Source organism: Lynx rufus, unplaced genomic scaffold, assembly GCF_022079265.1.
Source record: "Lynx rufus isolate CCGP_SWC_20201006 ecotype Redwood Valley unplaced genomic scaffold, mLynRuf1.p SCAF_16, whole genome shotgun sequence".
NCBI classification, from domain to species: domain Eukaryota; kingdom Metazoa; phylum Chordata; class Mammalia; order Carnivora; family Felidae; genus Lynx; species Lynx rufus.
In genome coordinates, this window is record NW_025814830.1 from 30,935,939 (window position 1) to 30,955,307 (window position 19,369).

Consider the following 19,369-nt stretch of genomic DNA (forward strand, 5'->3'; position numbering starts at 1 on the left):
CGAAAACGGTATGCTCTACAAGAGGGAGGCTCACATCAGCTATGGGACACAGGGGGCTGTGGGGCTCCTGGGCAGGTAGGTGGGAGGTGCGGTCAGCTGCAGTGGGCAGTTGCTTACGCCAGTCTATGCTGTCTCTGTCACTTATGACTGAAGCAAGGCTGAGGCAGCAGGACAGCAGGCTGGAGGCCAGGAGAGGCAGGCAGAGGAAAAGAGGACACGGGTTGATTCTATCACCTTCCCAGAATCAGAGTGTCAGATCTCCAAGGACCCTCAGAGATCAGAGTCAAGACCTCTGTTTCAGATGGGGATTTGGGGCCCCAGGAGGGGCAGTCAACAAACGCCTGGGATCACTTTTTATCAAAAGACTAGGACTTGAACCTGGACATACACTCAGGCTCCCAGGCTCCATTCAATGCCCTGGTTTTGACACAGGCTGGAGCCCTGAGGCTGAGGGCCAGGTGGGAGCCTTAGGAGACCGGCTGTTTTGTGTGAAGAGGTGGGGGTGGGGACAGAAGAAGAGAACGTCATCATAGGCCCCACATGAGCTCAGCTATAGCCAGCCAGGTTTCCTCCTGCCCCAAGGCACATGAAGACCACTCCATTCAGGAAGGGCAACCTGAAGCTATTAAGCACCAAACACATGCCAGTGCTTTCTGCACTGCATGTGTCTCTGCGACGTGGGTGGGTTTTGCCTAAGGTCACTCAGCTAGAAAGGAAGCCAGGCTTCAAACCTGACACAGAGACAAGGGGCCTGGGTGTCCTCTTGCTGACAGGTGGACACCTGCAGGAAGGGCCACATGGCTCCTCAAGGGAGGTCCTCCCATGGGCACACAAAGAGGGGACAAGGGGAGTGTTAGTTCTGGGTCACATCTGAGGTTCCTCTTGGCCTTTCTACTAAGACTTCTGCACACAGTTTTGAGCCCCCTGTGGCCCGGGCAGCTCCTTGTCCTCTTGACTTTGTGCCCTCACCACCCCCACCTCCAGGGCAGGGTGTTTGGCCACCCAGCTAGCCACCCTCCACTGGCTCTCAGATGCCCAGACCTGGGCAGGCTTTCTCCCTCTCTCCCTTCTACCCCTGCCCTTGAGAAATGGAAGGAGCCAAGTCACAGCTGGCCCACTGGGACACTGGGGCAGGGGAACAGAAGAAAGGTGGGTTGGAAGGCCGAGAGGGGACATGGACATGCAGATGGCCATGTGACAGGGTGAGTACAAGTAGGGTGAGAGCAGGCAACCCTCTGGGGCAGGGCATCTGCCTGGGGCCACTGCTGCCCCAGGCAAGCCCTGGTTTTCCCCTGGGGCTGAGCAAGCGCTCCTGCTTCCTAGGCCAGGTTTCTGGCTTCTGACCATCCACAAGCTGCCCGTCCCTCACAGCCCAGCTCCCTTTGCAGGAGCTGCAGTTAGACCCCTGGGGAGGCCAAGAGGCTGCAGGCCTATTCCCTGGGGCCCTGGTGAGCACCTTCACGGCTTGCCCACCAGGGCCTCCACACGTGAGGCCCTTTCATTCTCACTGCAACTGAGCAAGGCAAGGGTTACCTCCCTATTTTGCAGATGCAACAACTGAGTCCCAAAGAGGTATAGTGACTTGCCCAAAGCTGTGTGACCAGAGCATTCAAAACTTGGGATTCAAACCCAGCCTTATGTCGCAGCCCCAAGCCTACCACCCAGGCCTGCACACCTCTCTCTCCCTCTCCATGCCCCATCATCCCCCAGTGGGAGAATGACCAGAATAAGCAGTGCTTTGGTCTGTGATGGTCAATGTCTTTACTTCTAAAGCATACATTGGACTCACTATATATTAACATCAAAAGGGGCTATCTAAAATGGAGTCATTCTTTTTAAAAATCCAAATTTTCACATTTTAATAGAAGATCCAAAATGACATGAAATTAAACTATACAATGTTATGAACAGTATAACAACTGCTTTTAGAAAGCAAAAGGAAAGGGGGGAAAATGAGCAGTTGGGCCTGTGGTCGGCCTGGGTTCCATGTCTTTTGAGGCATTGTGACGGAGAGCCAGCACCGAGGGGAAGGAACGGCCCCTCTCCGCAGGCACAGGAAGGGAGCCCAGTCTCATAGAAGAGGCAGATGTGGGCTCTTCAGCCTTCTCAAGGTGACAGTGAGACAAGGGGGCCTCTCTGCTCCTCTGGGCCCTTGGTGCAAGCACTGATTAAAGTCTTTCAAAACCCACACCCAAGGAGGAAGGCTGGTAGAGCACAGGGGCACAGCCGGGTTCAAAAGAATCATTTTGATAATAAAAGTCCTCTGGGCTTCCCAAGGAGGGGAGGAGATCGCTGGCCAGCGATCTCAGTCGACTCCAGCCACCTACTGGTTCCCTTAACCCTCTTCCCCAGCCTGCTCCCTATTGCCCCAGACACCCTTGACCCCTGGTGGTCAGCCAGAGACCTAGAGGGACCCCAGGAGGACCCCTGAGGGAATGCTCTGGATTTGGAAGTCACTGGATGTTGTCCAGGGCATCTTGGCAGTGCAAGACCCCTGGGGTCCAGGCCAACAGCCAGACTGATGGGGAGGGTGCCCACGGGCTGGGAGAGCACTGTGGGATCAGAGTCCTTTCACCTCCCCCACCCTCGGTGCCCAGGCCTGGTCTTGGCCCAGAAGCAGAGCAAAGGCAAGCTGATTGGGGCTATGCCCTTGACACTTTGGTTCACACCTTCAAGGGGGAGGACACTTGTCTGCATCCACTGGTAAGATCATGCACTTGGCCCTGCTTCCTCCCAGGCACCAAGGTGGTCTAACAATCCCCTCCTTTCACATCAGCGGTCCTGTCTGGCCGAGAACACATTCCCCAGAGCTTGGAACTATGCTGCAAAGGTAGGAAGGGGCACTTCTCGAACAGCAGGATTAGCCCTCAGTACAAAAGCTGCCTTTCCTCCTTTCCCTGTGGATGGCACTGTCCCTGGCTGAATGTGTCACAGGAGAACTTCTCTGCCTCCTCCCTTTGGGCCGGGCCAGTTCTCTCCAGGCAGACCCAGCTCACAGACGTGCAGCCCTCCTGTTATGTCTCACGATCAGAAACCAGAAGGGCACATCACCCCTAGCTGGAGCAGACCAACAGGCCTGTGGCTCACCTCCTGGTCCCCAGGACCATATCACAAAGCTGGCCTTCTCCCTCAAACAGCAACTTGAAGGAGGATGCCCTACATCCAACCCACCTATGGGGTCTGGCCCTTCTCCCAGGCCCTACGATGGCCATCCTCCTTCCTAGGAACTATCTGGTTTCTAATTAGGCTGAAAAGTTTGGGAAGGTTGGGCTGGCACCAATCCCTCCGCAGGGTAGAGACAGGCCACTTGACTTCCAGCCTGGTCCCAGGCCGCCAGAGACAAGAGAGGCCGATGGCTCTCAAGAAAAGGAATCTTGTAATGGGAAAGAGGTTTGTGGGATCAGGACCAGCCCCAGCAATCTGGCTCCCCCACTTCCAGGTCCCCACTCCCCCACCCCCACCCCCTGGCTGCCCAGTGCCATCTGTCCTCAGGGTCACTCAAGGCCCAGGGCCTCAGACCACGGGCCAGGTAGAGGGCTCAATGCGAGGAGTCTGGGCGGGGACAGGATGGGGGCCAAGGCGCGCACTCAGGGCAGGCAGGCGGCTACCTGGTAGGCGCCCTCCGCAGCCGCAGCCGCCGCGCTGTGCTGCGCGCTGTGCTCCTGCAGTAGGGCCACGTCCAGGAAGCGCTCGCCGCACCACACACACTTGAACTGCTGCTCGCGGGCGTGCACACCCTGGTGCTTGTTGAGATGCTCCCGCTGCTTGAAGGCCTTATCACAATTGGGGCACTTGTAGGGCTTCTCTCCCGTGTGCACCCGCCGGTGCCGCTGCAGGTCTGACGCGTACTTGAAGCGCTTCTCGCAGTCCGGGCACTTGAGTGGCTTCTCGCGGGCTGGGTCACAGCGGTGCTGCACGAACTCCGAGGATGAGAAGAAGCGGCGCTCGCACAGAGTGCAGCGCAGAGGCTTCTCGGCTGCCGAGCAGTGGGCCAGCTGGTGCTTCTGCAGGGCCGACGCCCGCTTATAAGCCTTGTTGCACACGGGGCACTTGAAGGGCCGCTCGGCCGCGCCCGGCAGGCACTTGTGCCGCAGCAGCTCGGCCGACTGGTCGAAGCCCTTCTGGCACACGGGGCACTTGAAGAGGGTCTCGAGGGTGTGCACGTGCTGGTGGTAGAGCAGGTGGCTGGGCTGCCCGAAGCCCTTCTCGCACAGGCCGCACTTGAAGGGCTCCTCCGTCTTGTGTGTGCGCCGGTGCCGCATCAGCGCGTACTGCTGCTTGAAGCCCATCGGGCACAGATCGCACTTGAAGGGACGCTCCGCGCTGTGCGTGCGCTCGTGCTGCCGCAGGTCCGACGGCCGCTTGAAGGCCTTCTGGCACTCGCCACAGCGGAAGGGCCGCTCCCCGCTCGGCGTGCACGGGTGCTGCAGCAGCTCCGAGGACTCCTTGAAGTGCAGCTCGCACACGTTGCAGCGGAACAGGTGATGCTCGCCCGAGTGTGCGTACATGTGGCGCACCAGGTGGGAGCGGTGCTTGAAGGTCTTCTCGCACACCGCGCACTTGTAGGGCCGCTCGGAGCTGTGCGTGCGCTTGTGGTGCACCAGGTGGGACGACTGGCTGAAGCTCTTATCGCACAGCGTGCACTTGTACGGCTTCTCGCCCGTGTGGATTCGCTCGTGCCGCGACAGCTCCGACAGGTGCTTGAAGGGCTTCTGGCAGATGGAGCAGCTGTAGGGCTTGTCGGCCTGTTCGGCGGGAGCCACGGCGGGCGGCGCGGCTGCCGGGGGCAGCGCAGACGCAGCGGTGGCTGCGGGCTCAGCGGCCTCGGCGGGCTTGTAGGTCTTCTCGCAGATGGAACATTTCACGAGGCCACCGGTGCCGCTGTGTGCGCTGTGGTGCTGTGCCAGCGAGGTGAGCAGCGAGAAGCCCATCTTGCAGACACCACAGACAAAAGGCTTCTGTTCGGCCTGCACGCACTGATGTTCCAGCAGGTCGGTAGCCTGATGGAAAATCTTGAGGCACTGCGTGCACTGAAACGAGCGGTCGTGGCCCGCCAGGCACTGGTGCTCATGCGGGCTGGACAGGTGTGCCAGGTCGTGACCGCACACACCACACTTGGGGCCCGGCTCACCAGCTGCCTGCAGGGGCGCGTGCTGCGGGGGCTGGAGGCCCGGGTCGGGCTGCAGGAGGATGCCATAGACAGCACAGCCCAAGGGGTTCTCAGCTGAGCCTGGGGGCAGTGCGTGCTCAGCCAGGGCCGGCGGCGGTTCTGCATGGTGCTGAGGCTGTGGTGGCTGAGGCTGCTGTGGCTGCGTCTGTGGTGGCTGCTGCCAGCTTTCCGACATGCTTGGGAGGATGAAACAGGGTTTGGAGAGTAATGGCTTCAGTTTCCCACTTAAGGTGATCCAACCCAGACAGAAGCTGCCTAGGATCAGGTATGGACAAAAACCTCAGACAAGGCACGGAAGAGGGACTGGTCAGACCGCCCAAGTCATTAACCAAGATAGATTACAAGGCTCTGCCTGCAGGACAGGGGGCTCTTCGAGGCAGGATGCCAGCAATGCCAGAAAGGCTCTGCCCTTCCCCGATGATTGGTTCTGTAGAGAAGAGAAAAATCGTGAGCTCAAGGCAGAGATACACAGCTGGTCCCTGGGCCCTCTCCCTGTTCTGCCTGCATTTGCCACACCACTGCCACATCAGGGAAGGGATAGAGGTTCAGGGCTGGAAGATGTGCTCTCTTCACACAAGTCCACAGAAGTCTGCTGGCAGCTCAGCTCCTCCAGCAGAGAGCCTCCCAGCTCCCCAGCCTATGACCAGCCCTCTTCAGTCAGCTGTCTCACAGATAAGGGGCTGGGATGATCTTCCCATAATACAAGAAGTCATAAATTCTGCTCATGCTCCAAAGGAAGAGGGAGGGGAAGACTGACCTGTTAAGCCAAAATAATTTTAGCAGCATAACTTTTTCTATTTTTTTTTTTTTTTTTTTTTTTGCAAATAGATTCTTACTTGGAAGCCCAATATATTAGATAAAAACAGAGACGCACTGGTGCAGGACTCCCTGAGGCCTTCCAGCTCCTGAGAGCCCTCAATCTCAACCCAGGACATTGGTGCTCAAGATAATAGCCTGCCGGAACAGAGAACCAGGCCTCCCAGATCTGAGGGCCCAAAGCAAACAGCCTCACAGTCACTATTTAAAACAGCTACAGGAACCGAGGAGCATCTCAAAAACCTTCTTTTGTGAGGGACCGAACCACATCCCTCTCAAGTATTCCCCAGGCCCTCTATCCTGACCATATGCCTGTTCTTTCTCCATACAACAGTCTGGTTGGCCTGGCAGAGACCTTAGCCACTGTAAGATGGGGGGTAGATGATAGGGCTGTAGACCCACCCAGCCTGGAGGTCTCCACAGAACATGCCCCTACTCTAGTTATCTGCCTGAGCACCAAAAAACTCCTGAATCCTCTGAATCTGACAATACCAAGGCCTAGAGGAAAAGGTAAGCAATTAGAAGTTTGCCTCTACAATGTGGGAAGTAGCATGCTAACCACAGAGCATTTCTCCTCTCTCCAGGACAACCTGGAAAAGACAACCTTTCCAGAGACAGCCCTGTTTCCTTGCTCCAAGTACATAACATTTTGGGTTATCAATGGAAGGTAAAGACCACCCAGCCCAGGCAAATCTCTAACTCACCACTTTGTGGCAGCATAAGGTAACAACAGTGAGAGGGAAGAACTTTTAGAATTACAGGCAACCCACTTTCAGGTTTTCAGCTCCTCTGCCTCAAACATCAAAAAGTTTCTAAGTTTTCTCCTGAGGGAAAGAGTAGAAAAAAAAGGGGGGGGGGGAATGCCTTCACAGGCCAGCCCTGCTGCTAACTGTTCTGCCAAAGAAACATAAGAATCAGGGGAAAAACTGTCATCCACAGCATCTTCCGGGAAGGAAAGAAGGAAAGGAGTCGCTGCTCCGGGTCGACGCAGCAGGTTGCATGAGCAAGCAGGTAGGAAGCCTCCCCCAGGAAAGTGGGGAGTGGGGCTACTTTGAGCGCAGTCTAGGTCCGGATGCGCCAACCCAGATGATTTTATTTTTCCGTTATGAATGGCTGCCAGAACCAGGATCCCCGGTCCTGGGCCCCCAGCTGCACTGCCCACCCCTGCCCTTTCCAGGAAGGTACAGCGGGGAGGCCTGATAATTCCGCAAAGATGAGAGACGAGTGTAAAGGAGGCAAAGGGAGGCCCCCCACCTGCGTCCCAAGCCAGCCCTTCCTCCTCCCTGGGAAACCGAATGAAAGGCGATCACCTCCCCACCGCGGGCACTGCTACCCGCCCAGCTGGGCTGCCTCCTGTCAGCCCTCACCGAGAATGGCCAGGCCGCTACGGCCAGAGCGCCGGCCCCGAGGGCGATTGAGCCCGAGGAAGGCCCCAGGGCCGCAGACTGGGCCCGGTTAGTAGCAACGCGCCCAGAGGCCCAGGAGGCCGCCGGGTCGGGCCGGAGGTGGGGGGGAAGTAGGGGGGGGCGGGCGGACTGGCTGGGAAAGGGGTGCGGCGGGCACGGGAGTAGCCCCCAGACGCAGCCCCAGGCGCCCCGGCAGCTCACCTGCTCCAGGCCGCCCGCGGGGTCAGGCGCGGGGCGAGTGGCGTCCGGCTGCTCTCTCGGCTGCCCCTTTATTCCGGCTCCAGCCGCGGCGGCGCGGCCTACGCGCACTGCCAATCCCCGGCCTCGAGTAGCGGCGGCGGCGGCCGGCCCGGGGGCGGGGAACCAGCTAGCGGTGGCCGGGACCGAGGAAGCGATGTGCGCGGCCGGGATAGCGGGGCCAGGGCGGAGGAGCGCCGGGAGGGCGGACGGACGGACCGACGGCCTTGCAGAGACCGGCGGACAGGCGGGCGGCGCGGGGGCCAGGGAGGCGGGGCCGGGGGAGGAGCGGCAGCCGGGGCGGCGGCGGCTGCGGGAGGAGCGGGCGGCGCGGAGCGAGGCCGCCCCCTGCTGGGGACCCCGCGGCCAGGCTGGGTCGGACAGTCAGGCGTGCGAGGTGGCTCTCCAGTTACCCGGTCGGCAATCCTCAGCCGACCCAGGGAGGGCGCTCTCTTCCGACCAACCTGTTTGGCCTCAGGGGAAGGAGGCTCCAGCGGCCCGACCGGGGGCCCGACGCCAGCACCTGAGAAGAGAGGCCTCCTAGACCCTCTGATCTTCTGGAACTGACCCGCCACTGACTGCTCAGCTTGCTCTTAGGGGACGGGTCCCTGGAGCTCGGCCTTTGGACCCGCTTGAGGAGGGCGCTCCCGGACTTCTGATCCCATCTCCGTTGGATCTAGGGCACTGACCGCTGACCCAGGGGCCGTCCGTGGCTGGGAGGTCTGGTCGCGGATGGCTGCAGACAGAGCAACGGACAGAGAGGTCAGGGCCCAGAGCGATCTGTGAAATGGGCACACGAAGGCTGGGGGTGGGGTTCCGGGAGGCTCCAGGTAGCGGTCCAGGCGCTGCAATCGGGCAGGCAGCGTGGTGTCGGTGGTAGAGTCTCGCCCGAGTCCCGCCGGACCCCGCCCCTCCAGGCCCCGCCCCGAGGCGGTGCTAACCCGGCCCCCGCCCCTGGAGGGCACTTCCGGCGCAGCGGAATTCCGGGTGCGAGTGATCTCTGAGTCGGCCTCTGGTCTTGGAGGAGGCCCAATGAGTGCGGCGCCCCTGGTGGGCTACAGCAGCAGCAGCTCGGAGGATGAGGATGAGGCCAAGGCCGGGGCCCAGGCGCAGCCGGGGGCTGGAAGCTGCCCTCGGTAAGGAGCGAAGAAGTCTTTTGGGGGAGGGTGCTGGTTAGCGCGACACCCCGACGGGACCCGAGCGTCTGGGGAGAAGGGGCGATGGTGCGGGGCGGCTCTCCAGGATAGGACAAGAGAAGCAGCGGGAAAGGAGGATCCAGTGGACAGCCCTGGACAAAGCCCCAGAGTGCCCCCTCCTGGCTAGGCCAAGATTAGGAGGCAGGTAACATGCGCTCGGGTCCAGCCACCGCCTCTGGGGTGCACCACAACACCACCCCTGGGTCTGTTTCCTCATTCGGAGAGTGTTTTCATTCATCCAGTAAATACTCATTGAGCACCCGCTCGGGGCCAGGCTCGGGACTGGAACATTCGGCAGTGAACAAAACCGTCGAAGCCTTTATTTCGTGGAGGTTCAGTTCTCAAGTGCCATGCCTGGTGCTTTGAAGAGCGCCTTTCAAGCAGTATCTGGGTTGATGTCACGATAGCTTTATCAGGTACACTTCACCGATGAGGAAACTGAGGCCCACACAGTGCACATGACCTGTTCAAGACCCCAAAGCTAAGAAGTGCTACTGCAGTTCAGTCTTGTCCAGTTAGGGAATGTGACCTCTGAACCACACACTGCTGCCTGCCCACTTGTCTCCCATGGAAACCATGCTCCCAGCTAAAGTCCGCCTCCTGGGGTTGGTGAGCGACCCGTGAGACAGCCCTGGGGAAAGAGCTCTGTGGTTATCTGGAAGCTGCTTACAGCACCTGGTGGGAAGTAGGTGCACACAGTCATCCCGTATAAGGGGTTACAACTTTTATATGTACAGCAGTAGAGAATTCTAGGAGGATAAATGTGCTCGTTTTCCTTTTTTCTCTTGCAGTGCCCAGAGCCCCCTTCCCAGCCAGAGGTTGCCAGTACCTGACAGTGTGCTGCACATGTTCCTGGGCACCGAGGAGGGGCCTGAAGATGACAGTGCAAAACATGGGGGCCGGGTGCGCACGTTCCCCCACGAGCGGGGCAACTGGGCCACCCACGTCTATGTGCCGTGTGAGTAGCGTGTAAAAGACGAGTGGCTGAGACTGATAGGTGCCTCTTGATGGGAGGAAGCTGGCCCCAACCAGAAGGAAGAAACCAGAAACCTCTGACATTGATGGTAGGAGAGAGATGGACTTAGCAGAGAGAGAACAAGTTTCAAGAATTGGGGAATTTTTCTGTAAACTTGGTTTCAGTTTCAAATTCATTGCCTGAAATATTTTTTATTAACCCTGGGTATGTTTTCTCACTCATGAGGAGGTGACCAAGGGAAGGTCTAGGACAGAGTGTGAAGGCCATCCCAGAGTGTGGCTGCAGCTGGCAGTTTATTTCTAAGAGGGCCCTAGATGTGCTGGGGTCAAGTCCCCCTCTCCTCCCAGCCCTCATGAGTGAATGGCAGGCAAAAAATGCCCAGGCTTTGGAGTCAGACCTTGCTTTACTACCCACTGCTCTGGGTACCCATTAGTAAGTTATTGGACTTCTTAGAACCTCAGTTTCCTCATCTCTAAAATGGGGAACACGTATCTCCTAGGACTTTTGTGAAGATTGAATCAGATCGTTTATGTCAGGCTCTTAGCACCATACACAGAGTAAGTGATGGCTCTTAGTATTTTGCATTAGATCAGGTCAACTCTTAGAACCTCCATTTCCCCATCCACAGAATGAGAATGATTCCTATACTGCCTACTCAGCAGGCCATTTGGACAAATCGAGTAACGTACTGGGTGTGAGCAGACTGTTAACCATGCAGCTCTAGTCATACATTTGATTTAAAAAAAAAAGTGAACATACAATGGTGGTCATTGTAGTGATGTTTGTCTTTGTGAAAAATTAGGAGCATTCCAAGTGTTTATCAGGAGATTCTAAACATCTAATAGGAGGCTTGATAAAAAGTGCTGTTTGTGATTATGGATTAACTATGGGGCTGTAATCATGAGCTTGCCCTCTGCGCTGAGAGGAAGGCCATCCAGCATATCATGTTATATGAAGAAAGCCAGTGGAAGAACAGTTTGAATGGTACACTGTCATCTTTTCAACAAATAAAATACATACATTAGTACATACACTGAGAAAAGGCTGGGGAGGGGCCCCTGGGTGGCTCAGTTGGTTAGGCATCAACTTCGGCTCAGGTCATGATCTCACAGTTCATGAGTTCGAGCCCTGCGTTGGGCTCTATGTTGACAGTGCAGAGCCTTCTTGGGATTCTCTCTCTCCCTCTCTCCCTGCTCATTCTCTCTCTCTCTCTCTCTCTCAAAAATAAGCATTTAAAATAAAATTAAAGCCTGGGGAGATAGGCATCCAGGTTTGGCAGTCTGGATACCTAGGGTAGTGATCTTGAAAGTGGGGTATATTCCCCTTGGGGGAGAGGTCAAGATGATCCATTTGGAAGAAAAATATTAGAACCTCTTTACATATTCCTTTTTTTCTCATCTCTTAAAATTTCTGTCCTTGGGGCACCTGGCTGGCTCTGTCAGAAGAGCACGCAGCTCAATCTTGGGGTTGTGAGTTCAAGCCCCTCATTGAGATTACTAAAAAAGAAAGAAAAATGCTTTAAATAAATAAAATAAAATTTCTGTTCTTGAGAGTGTACATTTTACAACACACAATTTTGTAACATACATATTTGTAATTTAGTTATTTTTAATATTTGTGTATTTTTGAGAGAGAGAGAGAGCATGAGTGGGGGAGGGACAAAGAGAGAGGGAGACACAGAATCCGAAGCAGGCTCCAGGTTCTGAGCTGTCAGCACAGAGCCCAATGCGGGGCTCGAACTCACAAACTGTGAGATTGTGACCTGAGCCAAAATTAAGTCTACCACTTAACCGACTGAGCCACCCAGGCACCCCTGCATATTTCCTTTTTCACTTAAATTCTTTACAGTGGGCATATGTGTATTACTTCCTTAACCATTAAATTATATTAAAGTTTTATTAAAATACATACAGCTAAGCTGCTCTCAAAGTCATTTCCTCCTAAAACGCAGAGTAACAAAGGCCTTCCTCTGCCTTCTGGGATTCTTCATTCAGTCACACCACCCTGGCTAAGAGAATGGCCCACCCTATCCGCTCTTCCCTCCAGATGAAGCCAAGGAGGAGTTCCTGGAACTGCTCGACATGTTGCTGCCCCGCGCACAGACTTACGTCCCCCGGCTGGTTCGGATGGAGGCGTTCCACCTCAGCCTGTCCCAGAGCGTGGTTCTGCGGCATCACTGGATCCTCCCCTTCGTGCAGGCTCTGAAAGACCGCATGGCCTCCTTCCAGGGGTGAGTGCCCAGTGTTTCATCTGCCTCTCACCTCCTCTCCACGCTCCTCTTCCTGTCCTCAGCTCCTGCGGGGGGGCAGGTGTGGGGGGTACTACCCCAGCCGGCAGGCCAGACGTAGAGGTTAGAACGCTGCACATCTCCTGGAGCCGCCTGCCATATGCCTCATCGTGAGCAACCTTGGGCATGTGACCTAAGTTCTGGAAAACTCGAGTCCTTACCTGTGGGCAGGTCACAGGAGCGGTAGTGGCTGCCTCCAAGGGGACCTGTGAGCAGCATGGCACTTGGCGAAGGATCAGAACTGAACCCTGCCTCCGGTTTTGTCTGCCAGCCTAAGACGTTTTCTTCCTCACCTTTTCATATCTCTCTCCTCTTGTTACCAGAGAGCCTTTCCTCCTACCCTTGGGCAGCTCAAAGCCCTGCTCCTTCACTGGGGCTCCGCGATTTGGCGTCTCCCCCAGAGTTCCTCAGTCCCAGGGATCATCCCATGCTGTGGCGGCGCATACCCTTGTGCTTATTTCATTCATACCCAGTCATTGTCATGTCCATTTCCCTCTATGGAGCCAAGCGCCCACAGGCCCAGGAATGCGACTTCTCTCTGAATCCCCTGCATCTCTCCTCCAGGTGCTCTGCTGACTGTAGGCATCAAGTGGATGTTTGCTGAGCCAATGAACAGGAGGAGAGAGGGATCCTCTAAATGTTGGTTCTGGAAGGAGCCTAAGAAGCCATCCAAGTGGTGGTTTTATTTGCAGAGCCTTTCTTAAATGAGGTGTTAACCAAAAGCCTCGTTGTGTAGATGGACGAGAGAAGCACAGAAATCTTCTAGCGCAAGCCTCACTCCCACAGTGCAGGAGGCCTTAGGCCCAGGGAGTCCATAGATGCACTCTGCCCAGGTAGGGAACTGCCCATTTGGTTCAGCCCTTTCTGAGGGCCAGAAGAGGAAGGGAGGAGGTTAGCCTGAGAATCAGAACTAAAACTCCTCTCTCTGCCTCATTCGACTCCCTCCCCTGACCTTTTTTATTGTCGCCACCAAATTTATTGAGCAATATGTATATTAGTCACTACTCTCTTGGTCACAGGTACCAGAAATCCAACCCAAAGTGGCTTAAACTGGAGGGGGAGGGGGAATTTATAGGCTGTTATAAGTAAAAAGCTGAAAATAGTGCTGGCTTCATGTATGCGTGGATTGGGGTGACCAGCAGATGTCAGATGGCACCTGACTGTCACCATCTCTTAGCTCAGGCCCTCTCCACGTTGGGCTTCATTCTCACAAAGGCAAAGAAGGCTACCGGCAAATTGGGGCTGCTGGTCTACCAGCCTGGGGAGACAGCCCTTTTTTCTAATGGCTTCAGCAAAAGTCACGGGAATGACTTTGATTGGTCCGACTTGGCTAACATGCTCTCCATTTGTGAGTACAGTTAACAAAACCCTTTCCCCTTCTCCGTGAGAATGCTTCCGTTCCCCTGCTTCCAGCTCTGTTCTCTGGATAAAGGTGGAATGTCAGCTGTGTTTGGGGCCATGTTACTCGTGGTAAAAATGACCTGTTGGCACCCTGCATCTGGGCTGTGAAGACTGTGAATGAACGAAACTTCTGGCAAGAAGCCGTGGCCCTGGGCTTCCCTGCATGCGGTGGTTCTTTGACTGGACAACTCCCTTTCTGGGACCTCTGGAAACTTGACCCAAGGGCCATTACAGGAGATAATGGTCCCTGAGGGGGCACAGATGTACGTTATCCTCTTGCTCATTTTGGGACCAGAGAATAGCGCCTAGATCACGGAGTTGGCTCCCCCTGATGCTCACCTGCTGGTGCATGGCGTTTCCTACTTCGTGTGAGTTCAAGCCTCATGTTGAGTGTAGAGATTACTTTAAAGAAATAAAAAAGGAGTACCTGGGTGGCTCAGTCTGTTAAGCGTCAGACTTCGGCTCAGGTCATGATCTCATGGGTAGTGAGTTCAAGCTGCACATTAGGCTCTCTGCTGTCATCGCAGAGCCCACTCCAGATCCTGTGTATTTCTCTCTCTCTCCCTCTCTCTCAAAAATAAAAATAAATAAACATTAAAAATTTTTTAATAATAATAAATAAATAAAATATATTTGATAATTTCAAAAAGATATATTGGGGTGCCTCACTGGCTCAGTTGACTCTTGATCTCAGGGTTGTGAGTTCGAGCCCCACATTGGATGTAGAGATTACTTAAAAATAAAATCTTAAGGGCGCCCGCGTGGCACAGTCAGTTGAACATCCAACTCTGGATTTCAGCTCAGGTCATGATCCCAGAGTGGTGGGACCAAGCTCCGAGTTGGGGTCCATGCTGAGAGTGGAACCTGCTTGGGATTCTGTCCCTCTCTCTCTCTTTCTCTCTCTCTCTCTCTGCCCCTCTCCCCTACTTGCATGCATGCTCTCTCTCTCAAATTAAAAAAAAAAATTAAAATCTTTTAAAAATAAATAAGATAAAATTTTTGCTAGCATCTGAGTGAAGCTATGTGTTAACTTTAACTGGGTGATTATGTAAGGTCTTATCTTGCTCTAATATTTTAGTGTTCAGTTATATCATCTGTATAATAGGGTAACAAAATGAAGTGTGAAATGAATTAACTGTATTTTCAAAATCCTCTTTTTTAAATACAAATTTTTTCTGATTTTTTAAAATTATTCTTTCTGAAATGTGGTCTTTCCTCTTCTAAATTCCAGATTCTTCTTTATTGCCAACCGGGTAAAGATTTATACCAACCAAGAGAAAACAAGGTGGGTCTGGCCTTGTCTGCCCCAATTTTTTCTTTGTTTATGCTTTAACCAACTCTATGACTATAAAAGCATCTGTTCCCAAATCTGAACCTTTCATTAAGAAAAATAACTAGAGGAACGTGGGGGGAGGGACAGAGGTAGAGAAAAACATCTTGGTAAAGTGAACAAAAGCCTGCCACTGGAAGAAAACCTGGGCCCCTGCCCAGCTCTGTCTCCAGTTGAACGTTTAGCTCGTACCTTCACCTCCGTGACCTCTCATTTCCACACTGTCACACGCCTGTCCTTGATACATCCATCAGTGGGCAGTCATGAAGCTTGAATGAGCCAACCGTGTTCCGTAAGTGGTGGAGTGGGTTGAAGCTGGGAGGTAATGGATTAGAGATAGTGACAGTAGGCAAGTCAACTAATAAGTTTTACTGAGGCCAGGAGGGGGGTGGCTGAAGATATAGGCTCACAGGAGGGTTTTTAAAGATGAGAGCATGTTGAGAGCTGAGGGGAGGGTAGCTGGCACCCAAGAGCCAAGGGTCCAGACTCAGGAGTGATGCGATGGCGGAGAGCAGGGCCACAGAAGCTTGGGGGTTGTAGACATGGCAGGGGGAGATGAAGGCGGTCCTGAAGGGTTGTGAGACCCTGGGGTAGGGTTACAGACAGAGGAAAGAGCCAGCCAGGAGATGGGGCAAGAACCTGTGGCCCCGACCTAACTGCTTTCTCTCACGTCCTCTGCCCCAGCGGGGATGGTTTATGTTCTCAGAGGCTGCATCTCATGCCCGTGTTGTCTCCACTTCTGCCTTCCCCAGGACGTTTGTTGGGCTCGAGGTCACCTCAGGGCACGCCCAGTTCCTGGACCTGGTTTCAGAGGTAGACAGAGTCATGGAGGAATTTGACCTCACCACTTTCTACCAGGTAACAAACAGCCTTTTCTTCTCCACCAGCCCACCTAGAACTGGAATAAAACCATCCTTAAAGAAGCCCTTGTTGGAGGCAAACTGAAGCAAGCCCTCCAGAACTGGCCCATGTGAAGTGTCCCGAATGCCAGTCTTCAGGGGACACACCTCGGGGGCGGTTGAGGGGTCTGAGGTGTAATCAGGTGCAGCCCATGGAAAGTCCAACATTTCTTACAACTCTTTGTTATATCTCAGATATGCACAAGACTTACCCATTGTACTCCATATGGATCCGTGTTTATCTATTTTTTAAGAAGTAGTAATTCTCCCAAATTTTTTTTAGTAAAACTGACACACCAGGAAGAGTTGTAGCTTCACAGGCCTTCCTGCCCCTCGCCCTGTGCCCTCCAGGGGTACTTGAACTCCAAATGGAGTATCAGGTTTTTGAAGGGTTTGATACAGTCTTTTAAAACCATCCTGACGTATAGGAGCATGAGTGTCAGTGGAGATTATTAGTTATAACTTTAGACATTTTAGTTTTTGTCATTTCATCTTAGAAAGTATGTCACCTATTGAAATCTTTAGACAGAAAAAAGAGCTGGAGCCTGCGTTCTCTTCCATGTCCCAGATCTAATGACTCTGTGTAAAGGAAAGCCTCTCAGAACAGGACTGTCTTAGTCAGCTGAGGTCACCATAACAAAACACTGTAGATGGAGTGGTTTAAACAACAGAAATTTATTTTCTCACAATTCTGGAGCCTAGAAGTTCACGATCAAGGTGCCATAATGGTCCATTTCTGGCGTGGACTCTCTTCCCAACTTGCAGACAGCTGTCTGCTCCCTTTGTCCTCATACAAAGGAAAGAGAGGAAGCCAGCTTTCTGCTCTCACACAGGCATGAACCCCATCATGAGCACCTCATTTTGATACCCTCCTCTAAACCTAATTATCTCCCAAAGGCCCCACCTCCAAATGCCATTACATTGGGGGTTAAGGCTTCAACATATGACTTGGGCGGGGGGGGGAGGGACACAATTCAGCCCATAGCAAGCGCCAGCCCCGGGCTGTTTTCTCTATCAGCAGAGGGTGCTTGGGATCAACACTGAGGGTCTGGTCTCTCATGAAGCAGGCCAGGGATCCAGCAGGGATCCTGTGACAACACTGTGACAGACCTACGGTCACGTCTGGACCTGCCAAGGCATCCGGGTGACCGCCTACTCCCTGCTATTCCTCCACAGGACCCCTCCTTCCACATCAGTCTGGCCTGGTGTGTGGGTGACGCGCGTCTCCAGCTGGAAGGGCAGTGCCTGCGGGAGCTGCAGGTGAATTACCGCTACGGGAGCACAGAGGGTGCTGAGAGGGTGACGGGATGCGTGCCGGGAGTGGCAGGGGAGCTGACGGGCCCTGAGGGTTAGGCATGCAAACCAGAATCCCTAGAAATAGCTGACTGGGGAGGGGGCCTCCTCACCTTTCCTTGCTGCTTGAAGGGCAGTCCCGTGGCTGTAGCACCTGGGAGCCGGTTAGCAATCCAGACTCTCTGGCCCCAACCCAGACCTAAGAAATCAGAATTGCCTTTGAACAAGATGTCTAGGCATTTGCGTGCACGTTAAAATTTGAGAAGCACGACCCTAGAACACTGGTCTGAGAGAATGCCAGAAGCCTCTCCCGAAGTCCTTGCCCCTCACCCAGAGGCCAAGGGCTTGGGTGCCCACAGGGGCCTGGCTCGTGTTGGAAATGAGTGAAACGTGCCAGGCGTAGGGAACGTCCACCCGGGGAGCTTTCGTATTTTGATAAGTAGGTGATGTATCTCACTTTGCCGTCGGTGCCTTCAGAGTTGCTGATACACCACCTCCGGCAGAGGAGAGAGCGGGGAAGGGCTGTCGTGTGGGAATGCGGACATAGTGTTGCTAGCACTTGTTTTTCAAGGGAGGCCAGAAGTCCAGATTTTTATGTGGAACTAATGTGTATTTTTTTTAAAAAAAACATGTCGCAAGCCAAACAAAGCATGTGCAGGAGGGATACAGCCCCTGGGCCATCGTCAAGCAGCCACCTCTGCCCTTGGCCTAATCATGCTGTGGGGGCAAACAGCCCTGGTTTCAGGCTCCAGCAGATCCGACCCCAATTCCAGTTCTACTGGGTTCGTAATCCGGGGCTCTGAGCACCCTTTGCCTCCTGTGCCAAGTTGGGGCGATAGGACTGACCTCACAAGATTACCGAAGCGCAGAGCCTAGAGCCTGCACGGCCCTCAGTCTCCCTCCACCGGGCCCAACCTCTGAAGGATTTGAGTAGGCTGGTCTGGCTTCCAGTGCCCTCTGGGTCCCTGGTTCCCTTTAACGTGACTGTCTTTTCTCGGCTCCCGGTGGAAGACCATTGTGGACGAGTTTGAAGACTCCGAGATGGTGCTGCGTGTGCACGCCGAGCAGGTCCGCTGCAAGTCTGGGCACAAGTTCTTCTCGATGCCTTTGAAGTGAGCACCAGAGGCCCTCGTCCCAGGCCCCTCTGCAGGCTGGGTGGAGATGGAAGAGGCTGCTCCAGTCCATGGGGACGCTCCCAGCCTCCCACTGGGGGGGCCTGGCCGCGGTCTCTGGGTGCCCGGGTCCCTGGGGGCTGGTTCTCTCCTGGCCCTTCTGGGTCACAGGTCCAGCGCTGGTACGTGTGGTCATTGTCAGGAACCACCAGTAGAGGGCAGCCTGGGCCTCCTAGTTCTAGGTCTGTGGACCTGCCCCGCACAAAAGAAAGTAGGGTGACCCGATGAGCCCGCCCAGACTCAGCCGGAATCCCCACTGCAGCCCCTCCAACAAATGGCCCCTCTCCCACACCCTTCCCCCTTCAGCTGTTTGGATTTTGATGCCCTTGGCCGCCACCAGGGCTTTTAAAACCATCATGTCCTGGCTCTTCCCCACTCAAGCTAGACACAGGTGCTCGAATGGGTCTGTCACCCTCCCTCCTCGAAGCGTGTCACTTTTATTTATTTATTTATTTTTAGTCTCACCCCTCCTGTGCCAGCAGAGGGCATTTCAGGGCCAAGGTACAGAGTGCTAATTTGTGGTTCTACATCGGTTTTCTCCATTCCTGCCTCCCACTCGCCCCCAGCCAGGTGCCTGGGGAGACGTGAGCAGATGTTTCATTTTGGCCTGGCTGGTGGCTCTAAGCCAGGCCTCCAACGCTCTGTGACCTCTGGCTTCTCATCAGCTTTCCCAAAGAGGCAGAGAGGCGCCTTCCCCCAAAGTTCTCTTTCCGCTGCCTTCAGCTGCCTGCTGTGGGCTGCAGGCGTTCCGAGGGGGCCGTGGAGGTGGGGTCAGGGGGCACCCAGGGCCTTTATTTTTCATCAAGCCTTCACCAGAGCAAAAGGCCAGTCCTCCCTGGTTGTCACCTGGATCTTTGGTGATGGATAAAGAGATATTTTTATGTGGTAGTCTTAAATTATGTTCGACAAATGAAAATTGCAATTTTAATTTTGGCTTTTGTCTGGGACTGCTTCTGTTCAACTAGGTGAAAAGAGGACTTTCCTCTGCCCCCACCTTCCCCAGCCTGCTTCACGGTGTGGAGGGACTCTTGGAAATCCGTTATGACTGCTAAGGTGGTGGCTGTGAGAGGCATTGACAGAGCCTCAGGACAGTGGGGTCACCCGGCCTGCTGGGCCTACGAGTAGCACAAACCACATCCGGCCCAGGGCTTGGCCTGAGGTGGGGGCGGCCACCCCTCGTCAGTGA

At 54.6% G+C, this 19,369-nt stretch overlaps 2 protein-coding genes across 3 annotated transcripts; one reads left to right on the top strand and one right to left on the bottom strand.

The window, feature by feature from the left end:
• Window positions 1-3,464: 3,464 nt before the first annotated feature.
• ZNF319 (zinc finger protein 319) lies at window positions 3,465-7,908 on the bottom strand. Its single transcript, XM_047078494.1, has 2 exons — window positions 7,594-7,908; window positions 3,465-5,597 (listed from the first exon to the last, which is right to left on the bottom strand). Exon 2 carries the CDS (start codon window positions 5,343-5,345, stop codon window positions 3,588-3,590), a length of 1,758 nt encoding a protein of 585 aa, XP_046934450.1. The 5' UTR covers window positions 5,346-5,597; window positions 7,594-7,908; the 3' UTR covers window positions 3,465-3,587.
• Window positions 7,909-8,610: 702 nt separating this feature from the next.
• Window positions 8,611-19,116, top strand: USB1 (U6 snRNA biogenesis phosphodiesterase 1). Of its 2 annotated transcripts, XM_047078496.1 has the most exons (7): window positions 8,611-8,765; window positions 9,617-9,783; window positions 11,848-12,031; window positions 14,721-14,774; window positions 15,572-15,677; window positions 16,895-16,978; window positions 18,023-19,116. In XM_047078496.1, exons 1-7 carry the CDS (start codon window positions 8,662-8,664, stop codon window positions 18,125-18,127), a joined length of 804 nt encoding a protein of 267 aa, XP_046934452.1. In that variant the 5' UTR covers window positions 8,611-8,661; the 3' UTR covers window positions 18,128-19,116. The 2 variants fall into 2 exon arrangements, 1 of the variants encoding a protein (XP_046934452.1); XR_006961867.1 differs by lacking the exons at window positions 16,895-16,978; window positions 18,023-19,116 and adding an exon at window positions 13,521-13,857 and having other exon boundaries at window positions 15,572-15,610.
• Window positions 19,117-19,369: the final 253 nt, after the last annotated feature.

Excerpts from the sequence above, each read along its gene's own strand:
- ZNF319 (XM_047078494.1), bottom strand. The coding sequence starts at position 5,345 with ATGTCGGAAAGCTGGCAGCAGCCACCACAGACGCAGCCACAGCAGCCT.
- USB1 (XM_047078496.1), top strand. The coding sequence starts at position 8,662 with ATGAGTGCGGCGCCCCTGGTGGGCTACAGCAGCAGCAGCTCGGAGGAT. Across the intron at positions 15,678-16,894 it reads ACCTCACCACTTTCTACCAG|GACCCCTCCTTCCACATCAG; the intron begins GTAACAAACAGC and ends ATTCCTCCACAG. Across the intron at positions 16,979-18,022 it reads AGTGCCTGCGGGAGCTGCAG|ACCATTGTGGACGAGTTTGA; the intron begins GTGAATTACCGC and ends TCCCGGTGGAAG.